Source organism: Tympanuchus pallidicinctus, unplaced genomic scaffold (assembly GCF_026119805.1).
Source record: "Tympanuchus pallidicinctus isolate F22 unplaced genomic scaffold, pur_lepc_1.0 scaffold3, whole genome shotgun sequence".
NCBI classification, from domain to species: Eukaryota; Metazoa; Chordata; class Aves; order Galliformes; family Phasianidae; genus Tympanuchus; species Tympanuchus pallidicinctus.
The window spans coordinates 10,520,582-10,544,889 of record NW_026294747.1 but is presented as its reverse complement, the minus strand read 5'-3'; the positions used below and the strand labels follow the sequence as shown (position 1 = coordinate 10,544,889).

Here is a 24,308-nt window from a genome sequence, read left to right as displayed (position 1 = left end):
CACATAAATGTCTTTAAAAGGTATTCAAAGATTGAAATATACTTAACTTTGTTATGATTTTCATGAATTAGAAGGAAGAGGTTATGCAGTAACTGTAAAGTACATCTTTATTTGACAAGAGCAGGTATTTTTATGATAGAAGTGCTTTTGTTCTGCGTTCCTGAACCTTATCATTTAATTCTCCTTTTTCTCTCCTTCTATGTCAAAATACTGATATTCTTTCAGAAACTTTATTTTTTTCCTTTTCCTCTTTTTTTTTTTTTTTTTTTCCAAGAGAATATTTTCTGGTAAAATCAAAGAGAATGAATGACTAGAAAGATATTTCAGATGTGCATATTGATATGTAGCAGGGTCTGTTGATTTTTATAGCAGAAAGGTATTTCTTCTGAAATGCATTTAAAGGCTGTTCTTCTAAGAGTACTGCAGGTGCTGTGTTAACATCCTTAGAAAAAGCTTTTAGTGCAAATATTTTGGAAGAGAAAATATATACGTGAAAAGCTGTTTTCTTAGTACTGATCTTTGTTTATATCTCAACTGCAAATCAGCCTTTTGCAATGGAATGCAGAATCTTTGATAAACTTCTTTTTTATTCTGTCTTCCAGTAAAACAGATCCCATCCTGATGATTCAGGATGCATTGTTACATTGCACAGCGTAATTCAGAACAATATTAGGCCTCAGGTATTATAGTGCATTTCTGCAGTCACATTTCATTTGCAACTCCTTTTTTCCTATGGGTTCTGTTGTATACACAGTCTCCTTCATCAACCACAGATTTTACAGAGGAAAATACATTATTAAGTAAATAACAATTGTAGAGCTGTTTTGTTACATGATTAGAAAATTCTGATAAACTTTTAGAAACTGAATTAGTACCTGAAATGCCTCAGCTACATGTTGCAGCAAGTCCAGCATTCTGTTTAGTTTGTTTGTTTTTTTTAACTTTTTTTCCTTCCCCTGCAAATTTAAAAATAGCAATAACAATCCATGATTGGAGGAATCAAAAGAATGGAGAATCAAAAGAATTCCTGAACTGTTTGGCTATAGGTCTTATTATTGAAGCATAATATTGAAGCATTATTAAAATACAGAGATAATACGCTAAATATTTGGAGCTAGAGGAAATGAGAAGTCAAGGCCATCAAGAATGTTTGGTCCATGAAAACATTTGCAAGTTTCTAACCATTTTGCAGGAGAGAAACTTATAGTCTTTTCCTTTATGTCTTGCATACACAGCACAGAACTAGGTCATTGAACAATAGACTGAACAGCAATCAGCACTCTACTTCTGCATAATGCATTAAGTATAACATGGAGAAACTGTTCGTAGAGCTGAAAGCTGGTATTTCATGTCTGTAAATTCAAGCTGACATGACATTTAATATTGTTTCGTAGTAATGAACAACAAGGTTTCATTCATTCACAAGTACAACATAATGCCAAGTTTAGTTTGAAGAGGTAACAACAAGGCAAGAGGGAAAACATGTTATGTTCCTTCAAATGAGAGTGCTAAATTAATGATAACCATTGAATGCTTTGCTACTGATATGCAGCACTACAGAGACTACTATTGTGGGGTAGTTCTACACTGTCAGTTGTAGTGACCTTGTCCAGTAGTTGATGGAAGAGCTAACTGGGTTTACGCATAAAATGCCTCTCAGTTTCCAGTTTCAACTTTCCTATGGAGTCTCCAGTTTTCAAAAGCTTTTTGTATTTTATTTTTCCTAGGAGTTAGAACTTCTTTTTCCTTTCCCTTCACTATCCTTTTCCCTTCCCCCTCCACTCCCCTCTCCCTCTTAACCCCTTAGAATTCTCTTCCACAGAGGTTCAGTTTAAATTCCCAGACAAAATAATACTATCATTTCTGTCATCTATTATCACTTCTTTAAAATACTTGTCTTTGAAAAACCCACATATAATTTAGACTTGTGTTATTTTTTAGGTATGATGGCTAAATTGATTCTCATACTGAGGAGAAGTGTTGTTGTTTATTTTTTTTTCCTATTATTTTTTTTTAATACCAATTCTTTCTAAATTTTTACATCTCTCAAACGTTGACTGTCTTTTCCAGTTTAAGTTAGAAATATGTGGTAAGGCAAAGTGAGCAGCATTGATTGGTACTGTTTCCTGCCAAGTGTGTTTTGTATTTGCATGTACAATCATCTATGCATTATGGCAGTGCAGATCAAAATAATTTCAAAGCTTCTGTATATGTTTCACATTTAAAACTGATTTTCATAAACCCAAACGTTCAGAATCTGTAAAAAATAGTCTCTGAGTTAAATTTCTAATTAAATGCACTCATTGTTGGTATTTAAAAAACAAGGCACATGTCACTGCATAGATACATGCACAGGCACACAAAGAGAATTAACATACAGAGAGCATTAAGACTACTTCTGTTCTCTTCCAGGAAAGAACAAGATTTGAGAATTTAGGCCCACAGTTAACAGGGAAGCCCAATGAAGATGGAAAACTGGGCCCTGGTGTCATTGATCTTACAAGGCCAGAAGATGCAGAAGGTGAGTTGCAGTTTTTACTGTGGGTTATTCAATTCTGCATCACAGAATGGTTGTGTAGCTGAAATGCTGCCAGCATACCCTCTAGCTGTTCCAGGGCAACACGTTTTTTTGTTGTTGTTCTTTGTTTGTTTGTTTTATTTAAGATTTTAGTAACTACATGGCAAAGGGTAGATCCATTAAAAGTACTGCTTTGTATAAAGACAGCTATCAAAAGATAATGTAAAAATATTTCACTTTTCTATATGAATGTCTTGTACACAATATAACACTTCGGTGCATTTGCACAGATTTTATTGATTTATTCAATATGCCAGGCAGTCAAGTGGAAATCAGTGTTTCTCAGGACTGATTTTAACCTGAGAAAGTGAATATCCTATGATGCATTGCAAGAGAGCATGTAGGTGAATATGAAATCTACCAGTCACTGTAATAAGATTAATCTACCACTCAGCAAAAATGCCATGTTGCCACTTCAGTTTTCTTTTTTTTTTTTTTAACTTAACAAGTTCTAGTTATACCACTGTTCATCAGGAAAAAGTTAAAATATCTCTAATTATTTTCTGTTGATATCCAAATATTTGACAAGATCACCATTTATTTTTGTCTTAGATCAAAAGAAGATAAACTTGTGACTGTTGACAAATAGGGCTGTTTAAAAATTATTCTTGAAATATAGACAGAATTTGTCTGATAAAAATGCATTAATGTTTTCTGTATAGATAAATATTCATCTGAATGCATATTTTGTTATTATCTCAGTGACCCAAAAATATATGGTCTAGACAAGGCCTCACAATTTTTCCTTTCATTTGGAAGTCTGAAAACAACAGCACATGTAATTGCTACCTTTTCTTTACAAGCAGTGATATACCTATGATAAAACAACTTAAAACACTCATTGCCAACTGAAATACATTGTCCTTAAATCCTTAAATTTACTGTTCCTCAGTAAATCTGTACAGCCTAGAACAAATACATGTACACAATGCAGTGTTGAGATCCAAGACGTTCCTGTATTGACTCATCCATACAGAAGAATAGAAACATTCCAATTTACTTGAGCAAAATATTCCTACTTATAGGCTTAAAGCTTGTCAGGTGGAACTGCCATGTCCTATGAGCATGTGCCTTCATGTCTTTGCTTAAACAATTAATGTAAAGTAAATTTTCATAATCAAGCTTTCTGTTCATCGTAACAGTAAGATAAGGTAGTGATTGAAGCTCATCAATTGTTTATTACAAATAATATTCATTAGGAGGCTAACAACTTATTGAAACATTTCATATGTTCCCTGTGTGTGTATATGTGTATATATACATATTTTGTAATAGATCATTATAAAACCAACAATTTTTCAGATTTTGTGTTGTTTTTTTTTTTTTTTTTCCTCCTTCTGGAAAATAGAGTTTGGAGTTGCATGGACTTTAAAAAGTGCTTGATGACTCATCATTTATTTATAAACTGAATTGAGAAGGAGTTCCCATCCTTCTGCAATGTCTCATGTTACAACATCTTGAAGAATATTTTTTTCCGTAGTTGAGATGAAAAGTTGCAACAGGATACTTACAGATACATACACGGTTATTGGTTCCAAAGTATCTGTCAACTGTCTAAGTTTAAATCATTTCCTTCAATTCAACCGTCCTCTTTCTGGTACTATTAAGTTAGTATCCTTATAGACCTCATGATACCAACAGCCTCTCTTTTTACTGGATAGTGGACAATGAAACTCTGACATAGGTACACCAGGATACGGTGATGTGTGCCAGTTTAAGGACAGTGTCTTTCTAGAGCTGGTGGGGCAGCTTGAGGTATGGTGTGTTGCCACGTGGGAAATCTGAGTTCATGAATGGATTCAGATTTCCATACTTTGTTTAGCAGCCAATAGATGTCTCTGGAAAAGGGGTGCTGGGCCAGTACCTCTGCTGAGATGTGAAAAACACTGGCAGGATTTCAAACTGAGCTGCTCATTTGTCCTTCTAGTTATAGACGAGGTGAACTTAGACATTAGCTGGATATAAAAAAGACCTTCAAAATATCACCCAAGTTTTGCTTCTTTGGCAAGCTAGCAAGGTGGTGACGCTTCTAATGTGGCATCTCTTAGAGTAGAAGCCTATTGAAAGCAGTCCTGCTGAAATGTCAGCAGCTAAACTGTTGCGTCTCATGTTATATACCATGCTACAGGCTCTGTTCATTTTCAAATATAACAACTTTTTCCCAATTGCCATGAAGATACTACAGATCTTCCTAGGTCTATTATGTCCCAGAGTGTTTTATACATTGCCAATATGTTGTGCTTGTGTATGTGTGTCTGCTTCAACATCGGGTTACTAAGGAACTTGAAAACTTTTCCTTCAGACTCCTCTAAGAAGAGAATTTAGTTGCATCGTAGTGCGCTGCCGAGGTCACAGTCTCTGGTGCATGTCAAAGATTCCTAATGATCATCATCATAGCCTTCTAAGACGTGGTGTATTTCACACACCTTCCTTTCTGTTTTGTCATCGTTAGTTAATTTTGATCTTTTCTTTACCAGTTTTTTTTTGTATATTATTTGAGTACACATTGCCATAGACGTCTTTTAGCCGATAGTTTTCTCTTGTTTACTTTTACGCAGTCTTATAGAATATAAACATTTCTGAAGTAACATACTGGTGACCAACTTTAGACTCCCTTCCTTTTTTCATCAGATCTATGAGGTCCAAATGAATCGGTGACAGTGAGTGCATGGCTATTAGATCTTTCATATCATTTACTTCAGTCAGTAGAATTTTCAACCTTCAAAACTATGAAATATATTATATTTAGAAAAGACATATTAACTATTTGTAGAGGGGTTTTTTTAGGGGGAAGGATACAAAGAAGTTCCTGAGCAAAAGAGTCCAAGTTTAGTTGCATTGCTGGCAATAAACTACAAAGAAAAGCAGTTTGAACTGCATCCTTATCCCTTGCTGATGTGAACCAAGGGAGCTGTAGGAGTGCAGTTCTACAGTTCCACTCCTTGTCTACCTGCGCACTTGCATTTCCAAAGGAAACTAAGTGTGCAGAGACATGGTACATGTCTGTATCATCTCAGCATGCAGCCAAGACAGACAAGATCTGGGAAGTGCTCCTGGGTCTCATAGCTTTGACACAGCCTTTAAGGTTCAAGTAATTTGTTGCAAGAAATATCAGCAAGCTTTTTGGTTTATGGAGTTCCTTTGTAATAGTATGTGGCAATGATTTCTGTCTACTCCTTATTTCTTATCTATAATGTATGGCAGAGATCTGACTCTGACATGATCTGAGTCACATTTCCCTTTAATTCTAGGAGTGCTTGTGGAATTTGATTATTGATCACAATTTGAAACTACATGTGTAATTTTTAAAAACATGAATTATTAGAGAAGTCTTAACATTCTTTACGTTGGATTTTATGAAATTGTAAGACATAAATCTGAAAGGACACTGCAGAATGAACATCAGGCCTTGTACTTGTTATCCCTGACCAGTGTGCGAAACATTTTTTAGACTAATGGCAACCAGTTGTCCTTTCAGAGATGAATTTGCATATGAAGCTGTATTCAAAGCTTGTATTATTCTGAGTGACCTAACTTCATCTAAATGGAGGCCTGATAATCATCTATAAGAATTTTATATTAAATATGACATAAACCAACGTCTCTGTTACCTCCTTAGTTACCATCAGGACTGGGCTATCTATATTAAAAATCATGTTCAGACTGTATACAGAAACATTGCTGCTGACTGTGACCATTTGGTGAACAATTCCCAGCTCCTAGAAGTGTACCATTACCTGGAAATCTGAGTTGTCATATTTAAGTGTATTGTGCAATTGTAGTTGTCAAAATTAAAAAAAAAAACCAACAACATGATTTGAGACTTTCATAAATATTCGGCAACTGGTATGTGAAATTATAAATAGCCAGGTATAGAGCTAAGCAAGATGTTTTTTCTCCATAATTTTTAAGGAAATGTTATTTGTGTAGGCAGCTTCATAAATTGAGCATTTGAGATTGTTGGGTACGGGGGTATAAGCTAACCAGTGTGGGCCACACTGAGTCAGCTTTGAATCTGTCCATAGCTACAGCTCCTCTTCTAACATACATCAACCAACCAGAATGTGGTAGAATATAGGCAAGAAGTCATTGTTAAATTCCAGGTGGGGGAGCCTAACATATTTAGTCATTTTATCTTAGAACCTTGGATGTTCTGAATACATTTTGTTGGTTCATGATTAAGAAAGAAATTCATTTCAGTGTTGGTGATGGTGCTGCTTCTAATGAACCACATACATCTCATGCATGTGTAACGTGCTCTATGTTTAACAATCCTTCTATTTCTTATGCTTGTGGTGAAATGCTATGGCAAATTTGTAGGAAATATGCTAAGATTTTGCTTAGCAGTAGATAGTAATCTGCAGAAGAGACTTAATGTTTCTGTTGACAGTTACTGATTTTACCTTAACTTAGGTTGCAGTGTAGTTTCCTTCACCAGTTGTAGAGATTCAAATTCCATCAAGATCTGATCATCATTCCTGCCAAAGAATTGGATCTGTTTAGATATGGTTTTCTTGATTGGATCTTGGGCTCAGGGCAACAACATCTGAATGTTATTGTTTTGCCATTGCCTCACTATGTGATTTTATAAAAGAGAAATAACTTCTCTGTGTCCTGTTTTCCAATATGAAAAAATAGATGCATTGTGAAGCCAAATTCACTTTCATAAAGCAACTGGAAACAGATGAAAATGCCATATTAGCATTAACATTTTGTTCCAAATTCAGTATTCGTTTGTATTTATGCATTAGAATCAGGGGCTTACTAGTTAAATATTTGGCCTCATAAGATGGGACAAAATACACAAAGCGCTTTTCTTCTGAGTCCTGTTTTGATATTTTCATTTGTTCTATCTATTATGTGATAGTCTTTCTGAGACTGTAAGTTTTGCTTACCACTTGCAGCTTCTTCCTTTGATACTAATCTGCCAGTGTGTTAAGCAATGATCCACAGTTAGGAGGAATAGGTCCATTTCTACAGGTTGAGAAAAAAAAAAAATTATAATAAAAGTGTGGGATATGCCTGTACGCTTTATCTGTGCATTTACTTTATTCTTGTATTAGGCTGTTACTTTTCAAAATCTCTCAAAGATCACCTTTGCTATGAACACAGGTGCTAGATGTTAAGTCGGTCATTAAGATGTATCTTGGAGCCCGCAGCTTGGGCTTGGTACCAGCCCATCTTCTAGTCAAATAAGATTATTAAGTGCCTGTGTCCTCAGTGCATATGTCCACCCTTTCACCGCCTGCTGTCTCCTACTTTTATATGTAGATTCCCTGGTTTAAAGATTGTATTTTTCTGTATACCAAGTCACTGTTTGAAATGTAGCTTTAAGCCCTACATGTTTGACCATGGTATTTTTGACCACTCATCGAAAAGGTTGAAGGCAAGCCAAATGGAGATTGCACGGTGCATAACCATTGGTAACAGGTTAATTGCTAGTAAGCCCTAGCTTAATTTTATTAATTCCTATTCAGATATATGCAGGTTTTGGTCTGAACCTGATTTTGGAGTTGAACCCAAGATTGTCATACAGGAGCATGAGCTCAACTGTACTTTTATTTCTATTCAGTATTAAGCGTGAGAGCACAGTTCTGTCTAATTTCAGACAGTGCATTTGCTGACCAGCATACAGAGTTGAGGATTTGCTCAATGTTGCCATTACTGCCATGTGGATTTGACTTTAGCTAGCCACATTTCAAGGCACTGTGTACCACAAGGAGAGATAATGTTAGACCAAAAGCAAGGGAAATTGAATTAAAGAGAAGAAATGGTGTTAGGAATCTTCACAGGTTCAACCCATTTTCAGAATGCTGGGAGCAGATGAGGGGTTGCAGTGGCAGCAGAGTAGCACTGAACACGAGTCACTGATGGAGGAGAGGAATGAGCTAACTGGGGGAACACAGGCAGTCTTTTCCATGTGGAAGGCAGTTTTTTAGCCTTCCGAGGAGAAACACGACAAACACAAAAAAGGATTAACAGAAGTAGTACAAGGCTGATAACCTAAGGGTGAAGAGAAGCTGCCACCTTGTCCAGCTCCAGAAATGTCCTTATGTCAAAACTTAATTTCTGCTGTCCCAGCAGTAGAGCAGGCATTGTGACAAGTGCCTGCATTTTGCAAATCTCTTCAGAAAAAAACCACATCATTGCTTCTTAAAGGAGCACCTCTATCATATACTTAAATCTCCAACGTGCTCACGTATGCCCGACAGCAAAAAACTGCTTATAGAAAAGGATGAGACAGTTCCTTCTTAACTCCAAAGGAGGTTGGCTTTGATCGGCTGAAGAGGTAGGTGAAAGGGAACTGTATTTTTGCAGGCAGATCAATCCTGGCAGGCTGCCAACACAGTCCAAACCCGTGAGGTAACTTGTTTAACACCCTCCTATGCAGAGGTGTAAACAGAAGGTAGTACATGCATGACAAAGCATCGCCTACTTTTGTGACAGCGCTTCATAAATACTGGAGGAAAGAATGCCTCTCCACGCCAGTATTTGTCGCACATAAATATTTGTAATAGTTGCCATGGCAGTTGAGAAGGGAAAGATGAAAATCAGAAAACAGTGAAAGCTGTCTGAAAACAAAGAAGTGTTTCCAGAAAGACTGCAGTAAGCTTAAGCACTAGAATTTGTAGTCCTCTGAATTCTTGTTATAGGACTTTTAAAAAAATTTCTCTTAAGCATATCTGTAATATTTAAATCACAATTGATTAGTTAGACCAGATTCTAAATGTGGCTTTTATTCACAGCAGTTGCTGCTTTTAACACATATGAATCTATTTGATTGCGCCTGAAATTTCAGTGATACACTCATATTTTTCAGAATAACTCAGATCAGGAATCTGTGATAAAGGACTTAGGCACAGAATTTCAGTTGTATTGGATGAGGTTCAGTGCCTCAGCCCTGGAGTAACTCAATGCCTGCAAACGGGATAGGAATAAGACCTTCTGTTGTTCAGAACCATCCCATCACTTTTCTGATGATAATCGCTTTATGAAGCTTGTTGCCAGCAACCCCAAAACATTTTACAGAGGGAACTCCCACTCTGAGGACTGAAAAATCTGAGCTGAGGGTGTGTGGACTGGTTTTTCCTATTGCATTGAAACCTACTCCTCTCAAGACGCTAATATTAAACATGTATTATGCTTCTGACTTTCAGCATAATAAATTTGGATGTTCTCTGTGAGTGTTACCTTTTGATTTTCAACTGACTGAGGTATTTTTTCCGACTGCTAAAGATCAGGCTTTTTCGTTTGCTGTTTCTGTGTTACAGTAATTGATTCTTTTAGAATAGCATTTTTATTTTAAAAATTCTAATCATCACTTCTAATGTTGTACAACCACTGTTACGATACCCAGTTTTATTCAGGGGTGCCCATTACCACAGATACAATTACAGTTAAAGCTTGTCACAGTTTCCATTATACAGTACAATTTTTTTCAGGAATTTAGAACAAAGCTGTAAAACTGTGGGCTGCAGTTTTGTACAGAAAATCTTTGCCCATGAGAAAATTATTGTCACAAATGCTGAAAGCATCAGTCAATTTGTTTAGCTACTTTTAAGTGGAGTGAGTGAAAAATTAAATATAGTAGTTCAGTGGTTTAAAACACTGTTTAACACTCTGAAGTCCATGTACATCCACCACAGGTATCAAAAAAACTATGGTCCTGATTCTTATAGCTCTGTACATATCTTTGTTGTGATACAGTATTGAAAAAGGAGGCTGAAGCTGCTTAAAATGGTATGAAATTTTCAGGGACAAGTGATTTTTCAGCTGATGGAGAAATCCACTATTGTGCTCTATGGAGGAGGGGGAATCTTGCCCATTTTTCTTACCTCCTTGAGTAAAGAAGCAGGGCGGGGATATTAATACATTAAGGAAAGAGCACTGTGCAGCTTCCAGACAAGTTCTCTTCTTTTTACAGCTCTCTATTTTTTCTAAATATAACCTGTATGCCATTTTCTCCTCCAAGAACCTTAGTATCTCAGCAATAGAGACATGTTTAAAAACATCTGCTTTTTTTCCACATAGACATGCCAAGTTACTAAGCAAGTCTTTTCTATAAAACTGAGTAGCAAGGGGACAATATTTTCTTCATTTGTAGTTTAATTTTAGAGAATTGGTGATTCAAAATGTCTGTGGGGTGGGCATTGCAGTACCTTCACAGCTTCTGCAAATATTCAGTGATTATGTTTATGATTGGGCAGCTATAATTTCATGGGAAGTGCAGCTTTTCTAAAAGCTCATTTGTAATTTTTCGTGTTAGTCCCTATTTCATGGCAAATCCCCCATCTTTTTAAAATCCAAATCAGATAATTGTGGCAACATATTTGAACATGCCTTGTTTGTAAAAATACATTGTGGCTTCACTCGCAAGACCCAAATATGCAGGTGCAGAATATTTGAAAAATGAGCCTTAACAGTTTCTTCTAACATTTGTTGTTACTCGTGGAATTGCAACTTTTATTGTGCTGCTTTTGCTTCTCTCCCTTTGTGACATATTATTTACTAATTTTATTATTAATTATTGTAATTTCAGCTTCTTGTGAAAGGCAAGAAGAAATGGCATATGCATACCCAAGTCCTAGGTCCTTGCAGTCTAATTACTGACATGATATGACAAGTGAAAACAGCAAACACTGGTTGGAAGGGAATTAGTTGTATTGATACAAAGAATGATGTTGCATATGCTGGAAGGTGCCAAATTCAATTACAGATTTAACCCAGGATGTGTGCCACAATTGCAGTGATTCCAACACGTGTTAAAACCTTTTGCAAAGTTTTCTGTATTTCATGAATATCACACAATTTGAGGGAGGTGGCTTTGTAAAGCTCTCTCTCAATGTTCAACATAAATCCATTTTAAAAATCACATTATATCTACGCTTTTGAAATTCATTGTTTTGCTACAAAGCAGCAAGCAAAGTTGCTCATTAACAGTGTTCAGCCACACCTTGAACAATGCATCCATCAAATATGAAGTCAAGCTGCCTTTTCCTCTGCGGTGAATTCCTGTCTGTCATTTCTCCATTTAAAAAAAAAACAACACAAAGCATTGACTGAAATATGAACGGATCTTGTCCCATAGCCCTTGCTCAGGCAGGATTTTCTTCAAAACTGCTAGGGATGTCTGAAGATTACTAAATTAATTTCTGTGTTTTAGAATTAGTATCATGTTTTCTAGATATTCTAGGTGACACTGTCGTGTCAGCAGAAATTTGAAATTATGTAGGTAACAGCTCCACTGGCAATAAATCTGCGTCTCTTATGAGAACGTTTGTGTTAAAGACACTGTTCTTTGTAGTGCTCTGACTATCACAGTAATTTCGGAAAACTAAAGCTTTCTGCTGACAATAAAAAACACAATTTGCAGTATCAATCTTTTTTTTTTCCAGACAATAATGATAATTATTAGCAATAGTTCTCATGAGAGTTTTGTCCCTTTTTATCTTTCTGTGGAACTTTACTTTCCTCACCTGAGTACAGAATGAAATATCAAAGAGACACAAGAATGGTGTCTGTTGGGGATGTAAACTATTATTTAGACTTGATGATTGGCAATCCTGTGCTTCTGATGTCATTATTTAGGCTGAGTAACTGTGAACTTACATGTGTTTCACATTTTTTTCTGTCAATAATATCTATTGTTAGCATTTAATTAATTATCTGTGAAGGATCTTGAAGTCTGCAAGTGGCACATGATTGAAAAATGTTACGACACTTAAATTCCTCCCTGAATCTGTAGAGGAGGTTGCTACTTCATCCCAGTTTCATGGATCTCCAGAGAGTAACTTTTCATACTCTTGTGTTACAGCACAAATGGAGCTGTGTTGGCCATTGAGAGCTTTTAGGTCAGTCCTTACACGCTAATTGTGTTAATATTCCATTAAATTTAAGATTATTTCATTGTTTCAGCTGTTCTCTCCTAGATTTCTATAAGGGTTAATTTTACCATCAATTGTGGTCAACAAATCTAAACTGTTTGTGTAAGCCATCAAGAAAATAGTTGCATTTATTGGCCTTGATTCATTTAAATGATATAGATTTGGGCATGGCTGGCTGCACAGTATGAATGTGATAATAGCTTGTTTAGAAATATTGTTTCAGCCCTTAATATGACCCAAGTAACCGTTCAGCTTTGAACACTGGTGAGTGAGCTGCTACCGGTATGCCTAGAACAGTTGATTTGATTTTACACCCAGAATGTATTTCACTATTAATTTTAGCTCCTGGCTTTCAAATGGGGGTAGACGTACATGCAGGTTGTGAGGGTGGCTGTGAAAACTGTTGCTGTGTTTTAACTGAGATTAAGAATTTTGCTTCCATATGTAGAACAAATGTACTAAAAAAGTAAACTCACTGTCACCAAAACTGAAAACAAGGCACTTTGGAAAATATATGCTGATATATAACTGGGTAGAATTTCCTTCATTTTGCAAAGCCACGAGCCACATGCATCAGCTCACCGCAAAGTCATTAGGTCTTTTTAAACTCAGATGAAAAACATTAACAAATACCACAAAAGGCTTTAGTATGGCCCCTTTGTTCATTCACATATGGCAGTTTATAACTCCTGCACCACTTGGGTCTTGTGTTTGTTTAAGCTGCCTCCATCAGGCCAGCCCTGAAAGAACAAAAGACATCTTGAGCGATCCTAAGCAGGAAATGGGCTAATCTAAACATGGTTTGTGACACTATAAGTAGAATAGAAAGGGGAGGGATTGATTAGTCATTAATGTCCAATTGACTCCATATGGATGTTGCAATAATAAGGCCTTTTTCAGTGCAGTAGCAGAGTTATTGAATTAGAGGTTTATGTTTCCTCAGAGCTGACCTTAGGGAATTCCCTCTTAGTTCTTCTTGTTGATGCTTTAAAGAGAATGGAGTCTCTTAACAGGAAAAATAGAAGCCTTATCATAACTGAGTGTTACATCAACATGTAGCTAACCTCTGCTACCTTATATTCTCAACTCTTAGTATTCACTTAGCATATTTCAGAAACTTTACAGGTGAAATACTTTAGAGCGCATTTAAATATTGCACTATTTCATGAATCACTCATATATTTCTCAGTTTTCATCCCCTCCTTGTTCACTGACATGCAGCTTATAGACATTTTGGGACCTTGAATCTCGCCTGAATAATATTTGTTTAGCATTTGGAATGAAAGCAGCTTGATGAACAGACACTTCCCTGCAGAATATTTGTCTCTGTATGACTACAGGCATCCCTGCTGGGCAGCTGGTCATGTTTCCACATGGGTGTTAGTTTTGCATAGTGATGACAAGACATGCCAGTAACGACAATAGTTCATGAGGTACACATTTATTTTACCTCTCTTTCTGTTACTACAGAATCAGAAAGTCTTTTGAGTATGGGTGAGGATGTAAAAAACACAACAAGTTACAAGCAGGCAAGGGACAAAACAAATATAAGAAATACTCTAACCCTGTTACAAGTCTTACATTAAAGTGAAGTAGTAATTTGTCTAACTTGGAAAAAGCTTTGAGCTTAACAGCTAAAAAATAGATATATTATTAATCTAAATTTTCCAAAGCTTTTCGTGTGTGTGTGTGTCATTCTTTTCAACCCAGATTTGCATTTTTCTATTTGATTTGAAATACTGCTGTAACTTTCAGAAAGGCTGTGTCTGTCTGCTTGCTAAGAGCTGGAAAGGGGATCTGCCGAGCCAGGTTTTCATGCTTCCTGCTCTTACTGCATTTCCATGTTTATGAGTAATTCATCTCTAGTAGTAAAAGAGAGACTCTTAATTGCATGTTCATTAGGTTTTAGTTTCTGATATGCAAGCTACTAGCAGTGCTAGTTTTATTAACACAGACAGAACCAGATATTGTGAAGACAGAATCATAGAATCATAGGATGGTTTGGGTTGGAAAGGTCCCTTAAGCTCATCTAGTTCCAACTTATAGGCACGGACACCTCTCTCTAGAGCACGTTGCTCAAAGCCCCGTCCAGCCTGGCCTTGAATGCTTCCAGGGAGGGGGACATCCACAACCTCGCTGTGCAGCCTGTTCCAGTGTCTCACCATCTTCACAGTAAAGAATTTCTTTCTGATATCTAGTCTAAATCTACCCTCTTACCCTTTAAAACCATGTCCCTTCATCCTATTGCTTTCTGCCTTATAAAAAGTCCCTCTTTCCTGTAGGCCCCCTTCAGTTACTGGTAGACTGGTAGACCTCTATATAGTCTCCTCAGAGCCTTTTCTTCTCCAGGTTGAAGAGCCTCATCTCTCTCAGCCTGTCCTTGCAGGGGAGGTGCTTCAGCCCTCTGATCATCTTCGTGGCCCTTCTCTGGACCCACTCCACCAAATCCGTATCTTTCTTATGCTGAACTGGATGAAGTACTCCAGGCAGGGTCTCACAAGAGCAGAGCAGAGGAGCAGAATCACCTCTCTCAACCTGCTGGTCGAGATGCAACCCAAGATACGATTGGCGTTCTGTGCTGCAGGCACACATTACTGGCTCATATTGAATCTTTTATCATTCGACACTCCCAAATCCTTCTCCTCATGGCTGCTCTCAAGCCATTCTCTGCCCAACTGATCATGATCAGTTCTTTCCAAAGTAGACAAAACTATCATCTCAGCTTACTGAATAACTGATGATATGAGCTCTACTGCTAACCAATCACTTTCACATTAGGAAGCTAGGAAGACTGTCTTTATTTCTGTATATCCTATCTGTATATATGTATTTATGAAAGATGGTATGCAGTATATTTTCTAGAGTAGCCAAATACTCATTATATGAGGGGATTCAAAGGAAATGTGTCATTTCAAATATGAATCAATGGCCAGAGTGTGAAGAGTAATTAAAGAATAACAGAGGGACTGGTGAAACTCTCCGTCTCTTTGCTGTCTCTTTCCTCAATCTTTCTTCATCTTTTTCTCAACCTCTTTTGCTCCTCTCTGTCACAGTAACCGTTATTTGCATTCTGGTAAGAAGTAAAGGCTGGACCTGAGGTTTTGTTTTGGTAAGTGACATAGAAAATGGAGAGTGAAATCCCATCCCGTTAAGTACATGAGGATAAACTCTTATGTGGCCAACATTTCAGGGAAATGGTGCCTTTCCTAAAATTCTTGTTATTTTACAAGGTGAGAAACTAAGATAAAAGCAGGAATTAATAAATAAATAATGTATCAATTGTTACTGTGTATTTCTTAGCATTTCATTCATGGAAAATGATTACCTTTTCCTTGTGGATGGGCAGATTCTTTTCCCTTTCAAAAGCTGTTCTTGCCTATGCACTAGAGAACAGTCAATCTCTTTTGGAAGAAAAATATTGTTAGAAATTACTTTAATGAAGCCGTAACATTTTTAGATTCATTCTATGCTGTTCTTTGGCCCAATGTTGTTCCCAGATGCTAGTCTGGAATCCAGCTCCCACAGTGGAATTGATTGCCATATACCCACAAGAAATGATCATTCTCGTCTAATCTGATTTTAGCTTTAAATCATCTAAGTCACGACAAGTTGAATAAATGCAAGGGAACTAGGAAGCAAGACAGTCCACACCCTTGGAAGCTAAAAGTGTCACTTTGAGGATAGCTCGAGTCTTTAGGCCAAAGTGTAGATTTCTTTGCCAACTAAGCCATTAGGGCAGCCAAACTGTACTGCTTTTGCAATAATTTTGAATCGTAACCAAAGTCTTGATTCTGAAATTTAAATTCTCCTTCCACAATTGCAGTACGGACTGCAGAACTATCAGGTAGCCATTAGTTGCCATAGAAAGACAATTGCCAGTGTTGTCCTCTCTTCTCACCCTTCATTAGTACTATGTCCTTTACTTTATCTAGTATTTTGGGATTATTATTTATTAACTGTCTCAGGATACATTTCAAAAAGAACAGGTGTGAAACACATACAACTTTACAGTCATATATATAATTTTTTAAAAATTTCAGGCATCTCTGTCTCTGTCAGTATTATCACTTCCACAGTAAGAAAAAACCCCATACTTTGTAATGTCTGTTTAAGTTGTTTATGTAGGACATGATGCTGTTTAAATACCTGAATGACAGAATGAAGTACCCCAGAACAACTGTGCAGTTTGAAAGCTTGTTCTTATGTGTTTCAACTTGAAAGAGCTCACTCAGCATATGTGCTTTTTATATCATTAGTGCCTCATTTCTAACCTTAGAAGATACTGAGAATTTCTGGCTCCCCACATGGAATCTCATGCTAACAAAAGTATTTTCATATAATTCAGCTTTACAAACTGAGTATAATTCTGGAGCTTTGAGATACTTAGAAGAACACAGAGATTATACTATTTCAGTTATTTGCAGAAATTCATTTTGCAGATGCTTTTGTGATGGCCTATGGGTCAACTTGCAAATATTCCCCTAGAGATCAAGTACAGAGAACATCAACTTCTTGGCTGCTTTTTCAACTCCTTCAAGTGTGGACTTGCTTAAAGCAGATGCAGCCAGAACTTCTTGGCCTTCTTGGGATGTTTGTAATTTATTACTTTAAGTAAGAATCATTTTGTAACATAACCTTCCTCTTAAAATACTTCGCTTATGTGTTTTTTTTTCTTCCTACCTAAGTTATATCCAGATTAAAAAATCAGCCAGTAATCTCCTAGAAAAAATACTCTGTGCCTCCATTACCAGGTTATGCCAAAACTTTGTTAAAAAAGGCTAAAGACAAACTCCTTTGCCACCCTGAATAACTACCTTTCAAAAAGTCAAAGATGGAAAATCATCCTACAAGTTCAAATACATCTTCTTTGTTATGAGTATAAAAGCTGAATAGTAAATGACTTTTTAATTTTAAAAAATATATATTTTTAGATTTATTACCAACTTCTTAATTGCCCACATACTATTTAAAATATTACAGTATTTTTTAAAAGATGGAATGACCAGTATGTGATAGAATCTTTCTCAAATTTTGCAGTCATTTATCTCAGTAAATGTTTCAGTGTTGACTTACATGTTTATAACCTATTATAGTTTCACAATAGGTAGACTGTCTCTTAAAAGATGATATCTTTGACATGCGCATTGCAAGCCATCTGACAAAAAAAGAACAAAGCCTCATGAACTGTACACACTCCTGAAATGGTGCAAATCCGTATCTTCTGTCACTCAACAAAACTACTGTTTCTTTCTGCACTAAAAAACTGCATTTGTAGTCCTCTGTAAGCACTGAACACATTTTGCATGGTCCTTATCTTAGAATAGTATTAAAATAGTTTTGCATCTTCCATTTGCCACAAACTTGACTTCTTTTATATGCATGCATGTTAGTATACAAATTGCCAAATTGGTGTCAGTTATAAAGTAATGGCACTGGAGGCATCATAAATTACCGTGGTGATCCTCAGGAGAAGATACTGCTGTATATGAATGTTTTGCTCTCAGAGTAATGTATGTCTTCATCTGGCCCAGTAGTCAGCATATTGCCCTGTGTTGATGGATACAGTCAGCTTGAAACGACACTACATTTCACTGCACAATAAACATGGCTGTCAACACTGTGTAAAGCAAAATGAATTTATCCTGTATGGTCAGTGCATTTTAAATTAAATTAATGTACTGTGGACATGGTGGCAAAAAGGTAGTGTATTAGTCATGCATCCTGTATTTTAGGACTTTTTTCATGTAAATGGATTTCCTATACAGAAAGTTTTAAATAGTGTATCTGAGATATAGTGTTTTTATAGTAAATTGGTTTTTGTACAGTTAAAATCTTTTAAGTTAGTCACTGAAATTAGTACATCACTACTTAGTGTAAAGAAATATCTTTTTTTTTTTTTTTTGCAAACATGAAATAAATGTCTGAGTCTGTAATAGTTCACAGACGTGCACACACACAGACACACAAAAAGACATAAAAAAAGAAGACGTATTGCTGTGTTAATTTGTTATTAAGTACCTTGCTTTTCAGGGAATTAAATTACTGACCAGTTTGATGAGGCCTAAGATTATGTATGTCACTTTCTTATTGTGGGAAAGGTCTTTTTACCTTTCTGTTGTAGTAAAGTCTAGCTCTGTAAACATATGTTATTATCATCATGCAGATGTTTTTCTGTGGAAATCAGGCCTTATACAAGCTGTTAGCTCTTTCTTCTGTGTTAACTAGTTCTAGAGCTCCCACTCCATCCTTTGAATGCTGAATTTCTTACGATGCTTTGCTTCTTGTGGCCAAGCAGCAGGACTGACTGCATTCAAAAACCAAACTGCAGTTTACATGCATGTGGGTGGGTAGTTACAGAACACTGGGGTATGGTAAAGCCACTGCACATGGAGAAGCTGCAGTGCTTGCCACCAGTTTTCTCAAGTTTTGTTATGCTATGTGTGGTGTACCTATTGAAAGCGAAGAATTTTCTTACATATATGTGATTGAATGTTCCATGGCACATTTAAATTCAAGTGAAGCAGATGTGACTTTAAGACGTTCAGCTCCAAATGTGATCAGACCTATACAACCAGTAGCTTGTGTCTCAGCATAGTATATAATTTATTTTTTGAAATGTGGACGTGCTTCTCTGGTAAGCAGCAGTCATTGTAAGTGACTTGTGTGAACAGGTCTGCATCAGTTTGGATTCTCAGGTGTAACTTTTATGTGAGTTTTTTTGAGCATTCAGAACATGTATGCTATGTTAAGATCCCAAACTGAAACTTTTTCAAACCTCATAACTGCAGAAATAATAGTGTGCTCTGTTTTCTCATTCAGATGTTAATGGGTGAGTCTGACCGTTTACAAGTGAAATCACTGGACACCCTTCTCTTTCATAGATCTGGCAGCAGAGAGAGAAAGAGAATGGGGCTAAAATAAACACAGCACTGAAAGCACTTGCATAATCCACATAATAATGTTTTGCATCCATCTTGTTTCTTCCTGCCCTGACATTACAGGAAGTAAAGCAATGAATGGCTCTGCAGCTAAACTACAGCAGTATTATTGTTGGCCAACAGGAGGTGCCACTGTGGCTGAAGCTCGAGTCTACCGGGATTCGCGAGGTCGAGCCAGTAGTGAACCACACATCAAACGACCAATGAATGCTTTCATGGTTTGGGCAAAGGATGAGCGCCGAAAAATTCTCCAAGCTTTTCCTGACATGCACAACTCCAACATTAGCAAAATCCTAGGTAAGTGCAAGACAGTGAACAATTTGGGACTGTGTGTGAATCAAATTTAAGGAAAACTCAGAATGCTGTGCTATAGCAGTGACAATTGACAGACATAAATTTTTTCTGGTGATGCGAAATGATGAGGTTATTTGTATTAGTGAAGCAGGCTAGTAGCTACCTTCTTGGATATGCAACTTCTCGGATTTTAGGACATACTTTGTCAGGGAGGTAGATTCACTAAATCAGGGATTTTAGATTCACTAAAATGGGAATTACTGAAAATGACACAAATCAAAACTCACGACTTGTTTTCATTTATTTCCTTTTCCCTTTTAACACTGTCCCCAAGTTCTATTTATTTTAACAGCAGACTGGTAATTTGCTTTTAATTTGGCAACATTAGTGAAGAATGTTTTATGAAATATGTTGCAAGAGTCTATCCTGACAAAAGGTCTCATTGCAAGATTCCATTAGAAATCACTTGAACTACAGATCACCTGACTGTAAAATGGTACTTTCTGAAGTAACTACTGGGAAAACAAAAAAAGAAGTAAAGAACAAAATCATGATGGAAGGTTTATGTCAGGCAGTGCAATAGCAAGACACCCTGGTTTAAAGGACATGTAGATGTATCTCTTCTCAAATGCAAAATATTAGCATGTTCAAAAAGCTAAGGAAGCATTTGTATCATACAGGTAAAATATTGCTTAATCAAAATATGCTGTTGTTTTATTCAATTTGTATGGGTTGGGACAATTAGGGAATACTCCATGGATTGTTTCGGCACTGTGCAAATAAATTGTCTCATTTTTGAGAAATTTTGATTTACTTTTGGAGACCTCTCCAGAGAATTAGAAACATACGTGAGAATGAGTGGTGAAACATGAAAACCTGTATTTAACTTTGAGTCTTTGAAGTTGAAGACAGATCTTAAATATAACTCATAATAAATAAAAGTAAAAATCAAATTTCATCTGTAATCATTTTATTGTAGACTTTGAGTTCAAATACATTTTTACTCAAGTTTGTTAGAGGCAAGCATATATAGAAATAAATGTTACTTTGTCTTGAAACTTTCAAAATCTTACTTAGTAGTTCTCATATTTTTGTCTACCATATTAGTAAGTTATATGAATAGCCTTTCAGTTTTGTATAAAACCTGCACTGTTTCAGTGTTGGCAGCTGTAGGGAATCTATATTATTTGTGTGCATTCTGTGAAAAAACTATTACGAGTATAGTAACTGTATTCATTAAAATGTAAACTTTCAGCATAAATATTTCAGAAGTGCCAGCAATCGAGTGTTTGTTAACCATGGAATTAACCTGTCATTATTTTTTCTTCCACAAATAAGTCTATGTCCATATAATATTTGTGCAACTTTTCCAGGACAATAAGAAAAAAAACATGAAATATTAGAACTGACACAGAGTATGGCTGGCTATGGATAATATTTATACAACTTTTCCATTTGTTGATGTATGAAAAATCTTGGTAAAAGAATAGCTTCCACCCACGTTTAACACAGCTGTAATCATTTTATCCATCTAAAAGACACCAAAAAAGCTACTTTCTACTTTTTTTATCCCATAAAAAAAAACCAAACACCTTCTCTCTTCAAATGTTTAGATAGTTTCTTATAAACAAGATGAGAGATCCTCTTCCTGTGAACACTGTATTATATTTTGTATGTTTTATTGGTGCAGCTTTCAATGAAGGTTTACAGTAACTGAAGTGGGATAGAGAATTACAAATATGCTTTCGTTTTCTTCTTTCACCAAAAAAAAAATATATATATATATATATATATAGTGTAACTGTTAAAAAAAATGTTTAAAAAGTTAAGTGTAACTTTCCCATAGTCCTTTCCAGTTATGACATGTAGTTGGAAGGTTATATCAAAAGATTAGTAAATTTAATAAAGAAAAAGAGGGATTTCTTCATAATATTCTCGAATCTGTAAGGTTCTCATATTTTATCCTGCTGAATACAAAGGTATTAATATCTGTTAGTACTAGGGTATAGCCCACATCTCTATCAAATTATCAAACCAAGTATCCACAGGCAATATGTTAAGCCTTAAAATTATGCTTGTAGACCTCACTGAGCCATCATACTGTGCCTACTAATACAAAGGTATATATTTACTCATAGATAAATGCTCATATGAAAAAATCTGTTCTGTAGCATAAGGATGAGATTTTGAGAAGTGACTATTGATTTTAAGTACATCTGTTTAATATAGATTTATATATATTAGGTTTGCAGCACTATCTGAAAGTCAAGGCTCTTTTAAGATCTCTCTTAAAATACAAGTGCTGGCTAATATAAATTCAAATCAGCTTATATAATTAACTTATTTAAAATGTACTTATTATAGCAAGAAGATGCATTGAAATGCATATGTGTAAAACTACACTTGCTTTACCTGGCCACTCACTGATGTTTTTGTTAATAGGATCTCGCTGGAAGTCTATGTCAAATCAAGAAAAACAACCTTATTATGAAGAGCAGGCACGGCTAAGTAAAATCCACCTAGAAAAGTATCCTAATTACAAATACAAACCTCGACCAAAACGTACCTGCATTGTTGATGGAAAGAAATTGCGTATTGGTGAATACAAACAACTGATGAGGTCTCGAAGACAGGAGATGAGGCAGTTTTTTACTGTAGGGTGAGTACTCTTGTAATTGTTTGCAGTGCATTGCAACGAGCGTTCTCTTTGACAACAAATTTACTAATCTGTTTAAGTCACTTATTAATGACATTTAGAAGGTAAGGATGTGAATCTATAAAATCACATTAAAAACATATGTCTCTGAAAATGGAACTTTAGCTTGATAAATTAAATTCTGATTATAAACTGACAGTAGAATTCTTCAAAAGGAATTGTCTCCTGTTATCTGGAAAGGTTTGACTCATGCCTTTTGTGAGTTGCTAATATGCTAATCCACTCAGAGTTAATAACAACTCCAGGACAATTCCCTAAATTAAAACAAGAACAAAAAGAAAAACACAAAAAATTATTCCAGTGTAGAATAAGGAGTTGGGAAAAGTGGAAAACAATAAAAGGTGCAGGAATAGTTGTTGTTAGATTAGGAACAGACATAAAGGAATGGTATCATTACATGATGGTATGAGGATTTTTCTTACATATAGGACTGTGATAAATAATCTTTTTTTAAAAAATATATGGTTTGGGATGAGTCTTTCTAGTACTGCATAGACAGATTGGATAGATTTACTATTCGGAATATATGGTACAGAAAGATCCTGGCACAATTTTAAGAACACTGTGGTTTTTTACAGTATTATCTCTGTTCTTCAGGGCAGAAGGCAGAACTATGAAGGACTGACAGATGAAAGATAGCATTAGTGCAGTGAAACAACTGCAGCATAGCTGATTTCCCTCTCCTGTGCTTTTTTTAATGAATTGATCTGTGATGCTCAATGCTCCAACAATGTTTCTGGTCGTTTACAGAGAGTCTAAATGCTCTCTTCACTGCCAGCCCTTCCAAATTCACAATGTTCTGCTTATTTCTCTAATCACAATAGTCTCCTTTTGTTGGCTACTTTAGTACCAGATAATTGACCTTGACGTCGATTATGTGCCCTCATTTTTGGCTTGGGATGCAGAACTCCTGTTGCAGTCAATTATTCTGTGGTACAGCCTGCAACAATGTGGGCTCTTTCTTCAATCAGTAAATAGAAGCGGTTTTGAAATGTTGAAATAACCTCCCAGTCTACAATTTTAACATTGTTTTTTATTCTTCACTCTAAGGGAAATTGTTTACTAATAGGCTTCCATCAAAATTATTTGTAGAACCCTAAACAGAAATCTGAATACATACAGCATATCACAAATTATATTCAGACAAAGGGAACAAAACTTTAGCTGTTGTCCAGAGCAGTTTGACAGATCAAATCATATCTAGAGAAGAAATACAAAAGCAGCAGTCTGGACAGTTTGCCAATTGTTTACAGATTCAAAACAGAATTACGTAGCAGGGTTTCATGCGTCAGAAGTGATGGCTAAATATGTAGGTGAATGTGGAGGACAGTTGTATGAAACTTGTATCTATGTAAAGAGTGATACTGTGACTTAAAAAAAACAACAAAAACAATCTTTTCAAAATGTAACCAAAATTTAACATCTTTTTCATGTATCAAAAAATGTGATCACAAAGACCATGGAAATGTCATCATTTTCTTGAAAGTATTAATTAATTCTTATTCATACTTACACTAAATCCAATTTACACTGTTCAACCTATGTCAAAGGAAATTTAAAGTAACAGTAAATTACATTTTTGCACTTACAAGTGATGCAAAGGACTATGCTGGAAACAATAAGTTTTGTTATAGAAGCACTTTTAAAAGGTGCTTGCATTTGCTAAAGATGAGATGAAAACAATGTTGCAGTTTAATATGGGTATAAATTCTGATACTTAGGAAACACAAGCTGTGATTTCTAAAAATTATTCCATGCTTTTCATGTTTTGTTGTGACCAATGACTCAAATTCATTTTTACCCTAATGAAAAAAAAATATATTGGAAGAGACCAAGCAGCTTCTTCAATGGAAACATTAAACATATATGGCATAATTTATTTCAGAAGAATAATCTAC

At 35.8% G+C, this 24,308-nt stretch overlaps 1 protein-coding gene across 12 annotated transcripts in view; it reads left to right on the top strand.

Moving 5' to 3' along the window:
* Nucleotides 1-24,308, top strand: part of SOX6 (SRY-box transcription factor 6) — a 372,478-nt gene that overhangs the window by 335,706 nt on the left and 12,464 nt on the right. For 10 of the 12 annotated variants that reach the window (XM_052694745.1, XM_052694743.1, XM_052694742.1 and 7 more), the window contains 3 exons: nt 2,413-2,521; nt 19,464-19,697; nt 22,137-22,353. In XM_052694745.1, the coding sequence (XP_052550705.1) occupies nt 2,413-2,521; nt 19,464-19,697; nt 22,137-22,353 (560 nt within the window). The remainder of the gene's footprint in view (nt 1-2,412; nt 2,522-19,463; nt 19,698-22,136; nt 22,354-24,308) is intronic. The other 2 variants (XM_052694739.1, XM_052694740.1) reach the window with 1 other exon arrangement.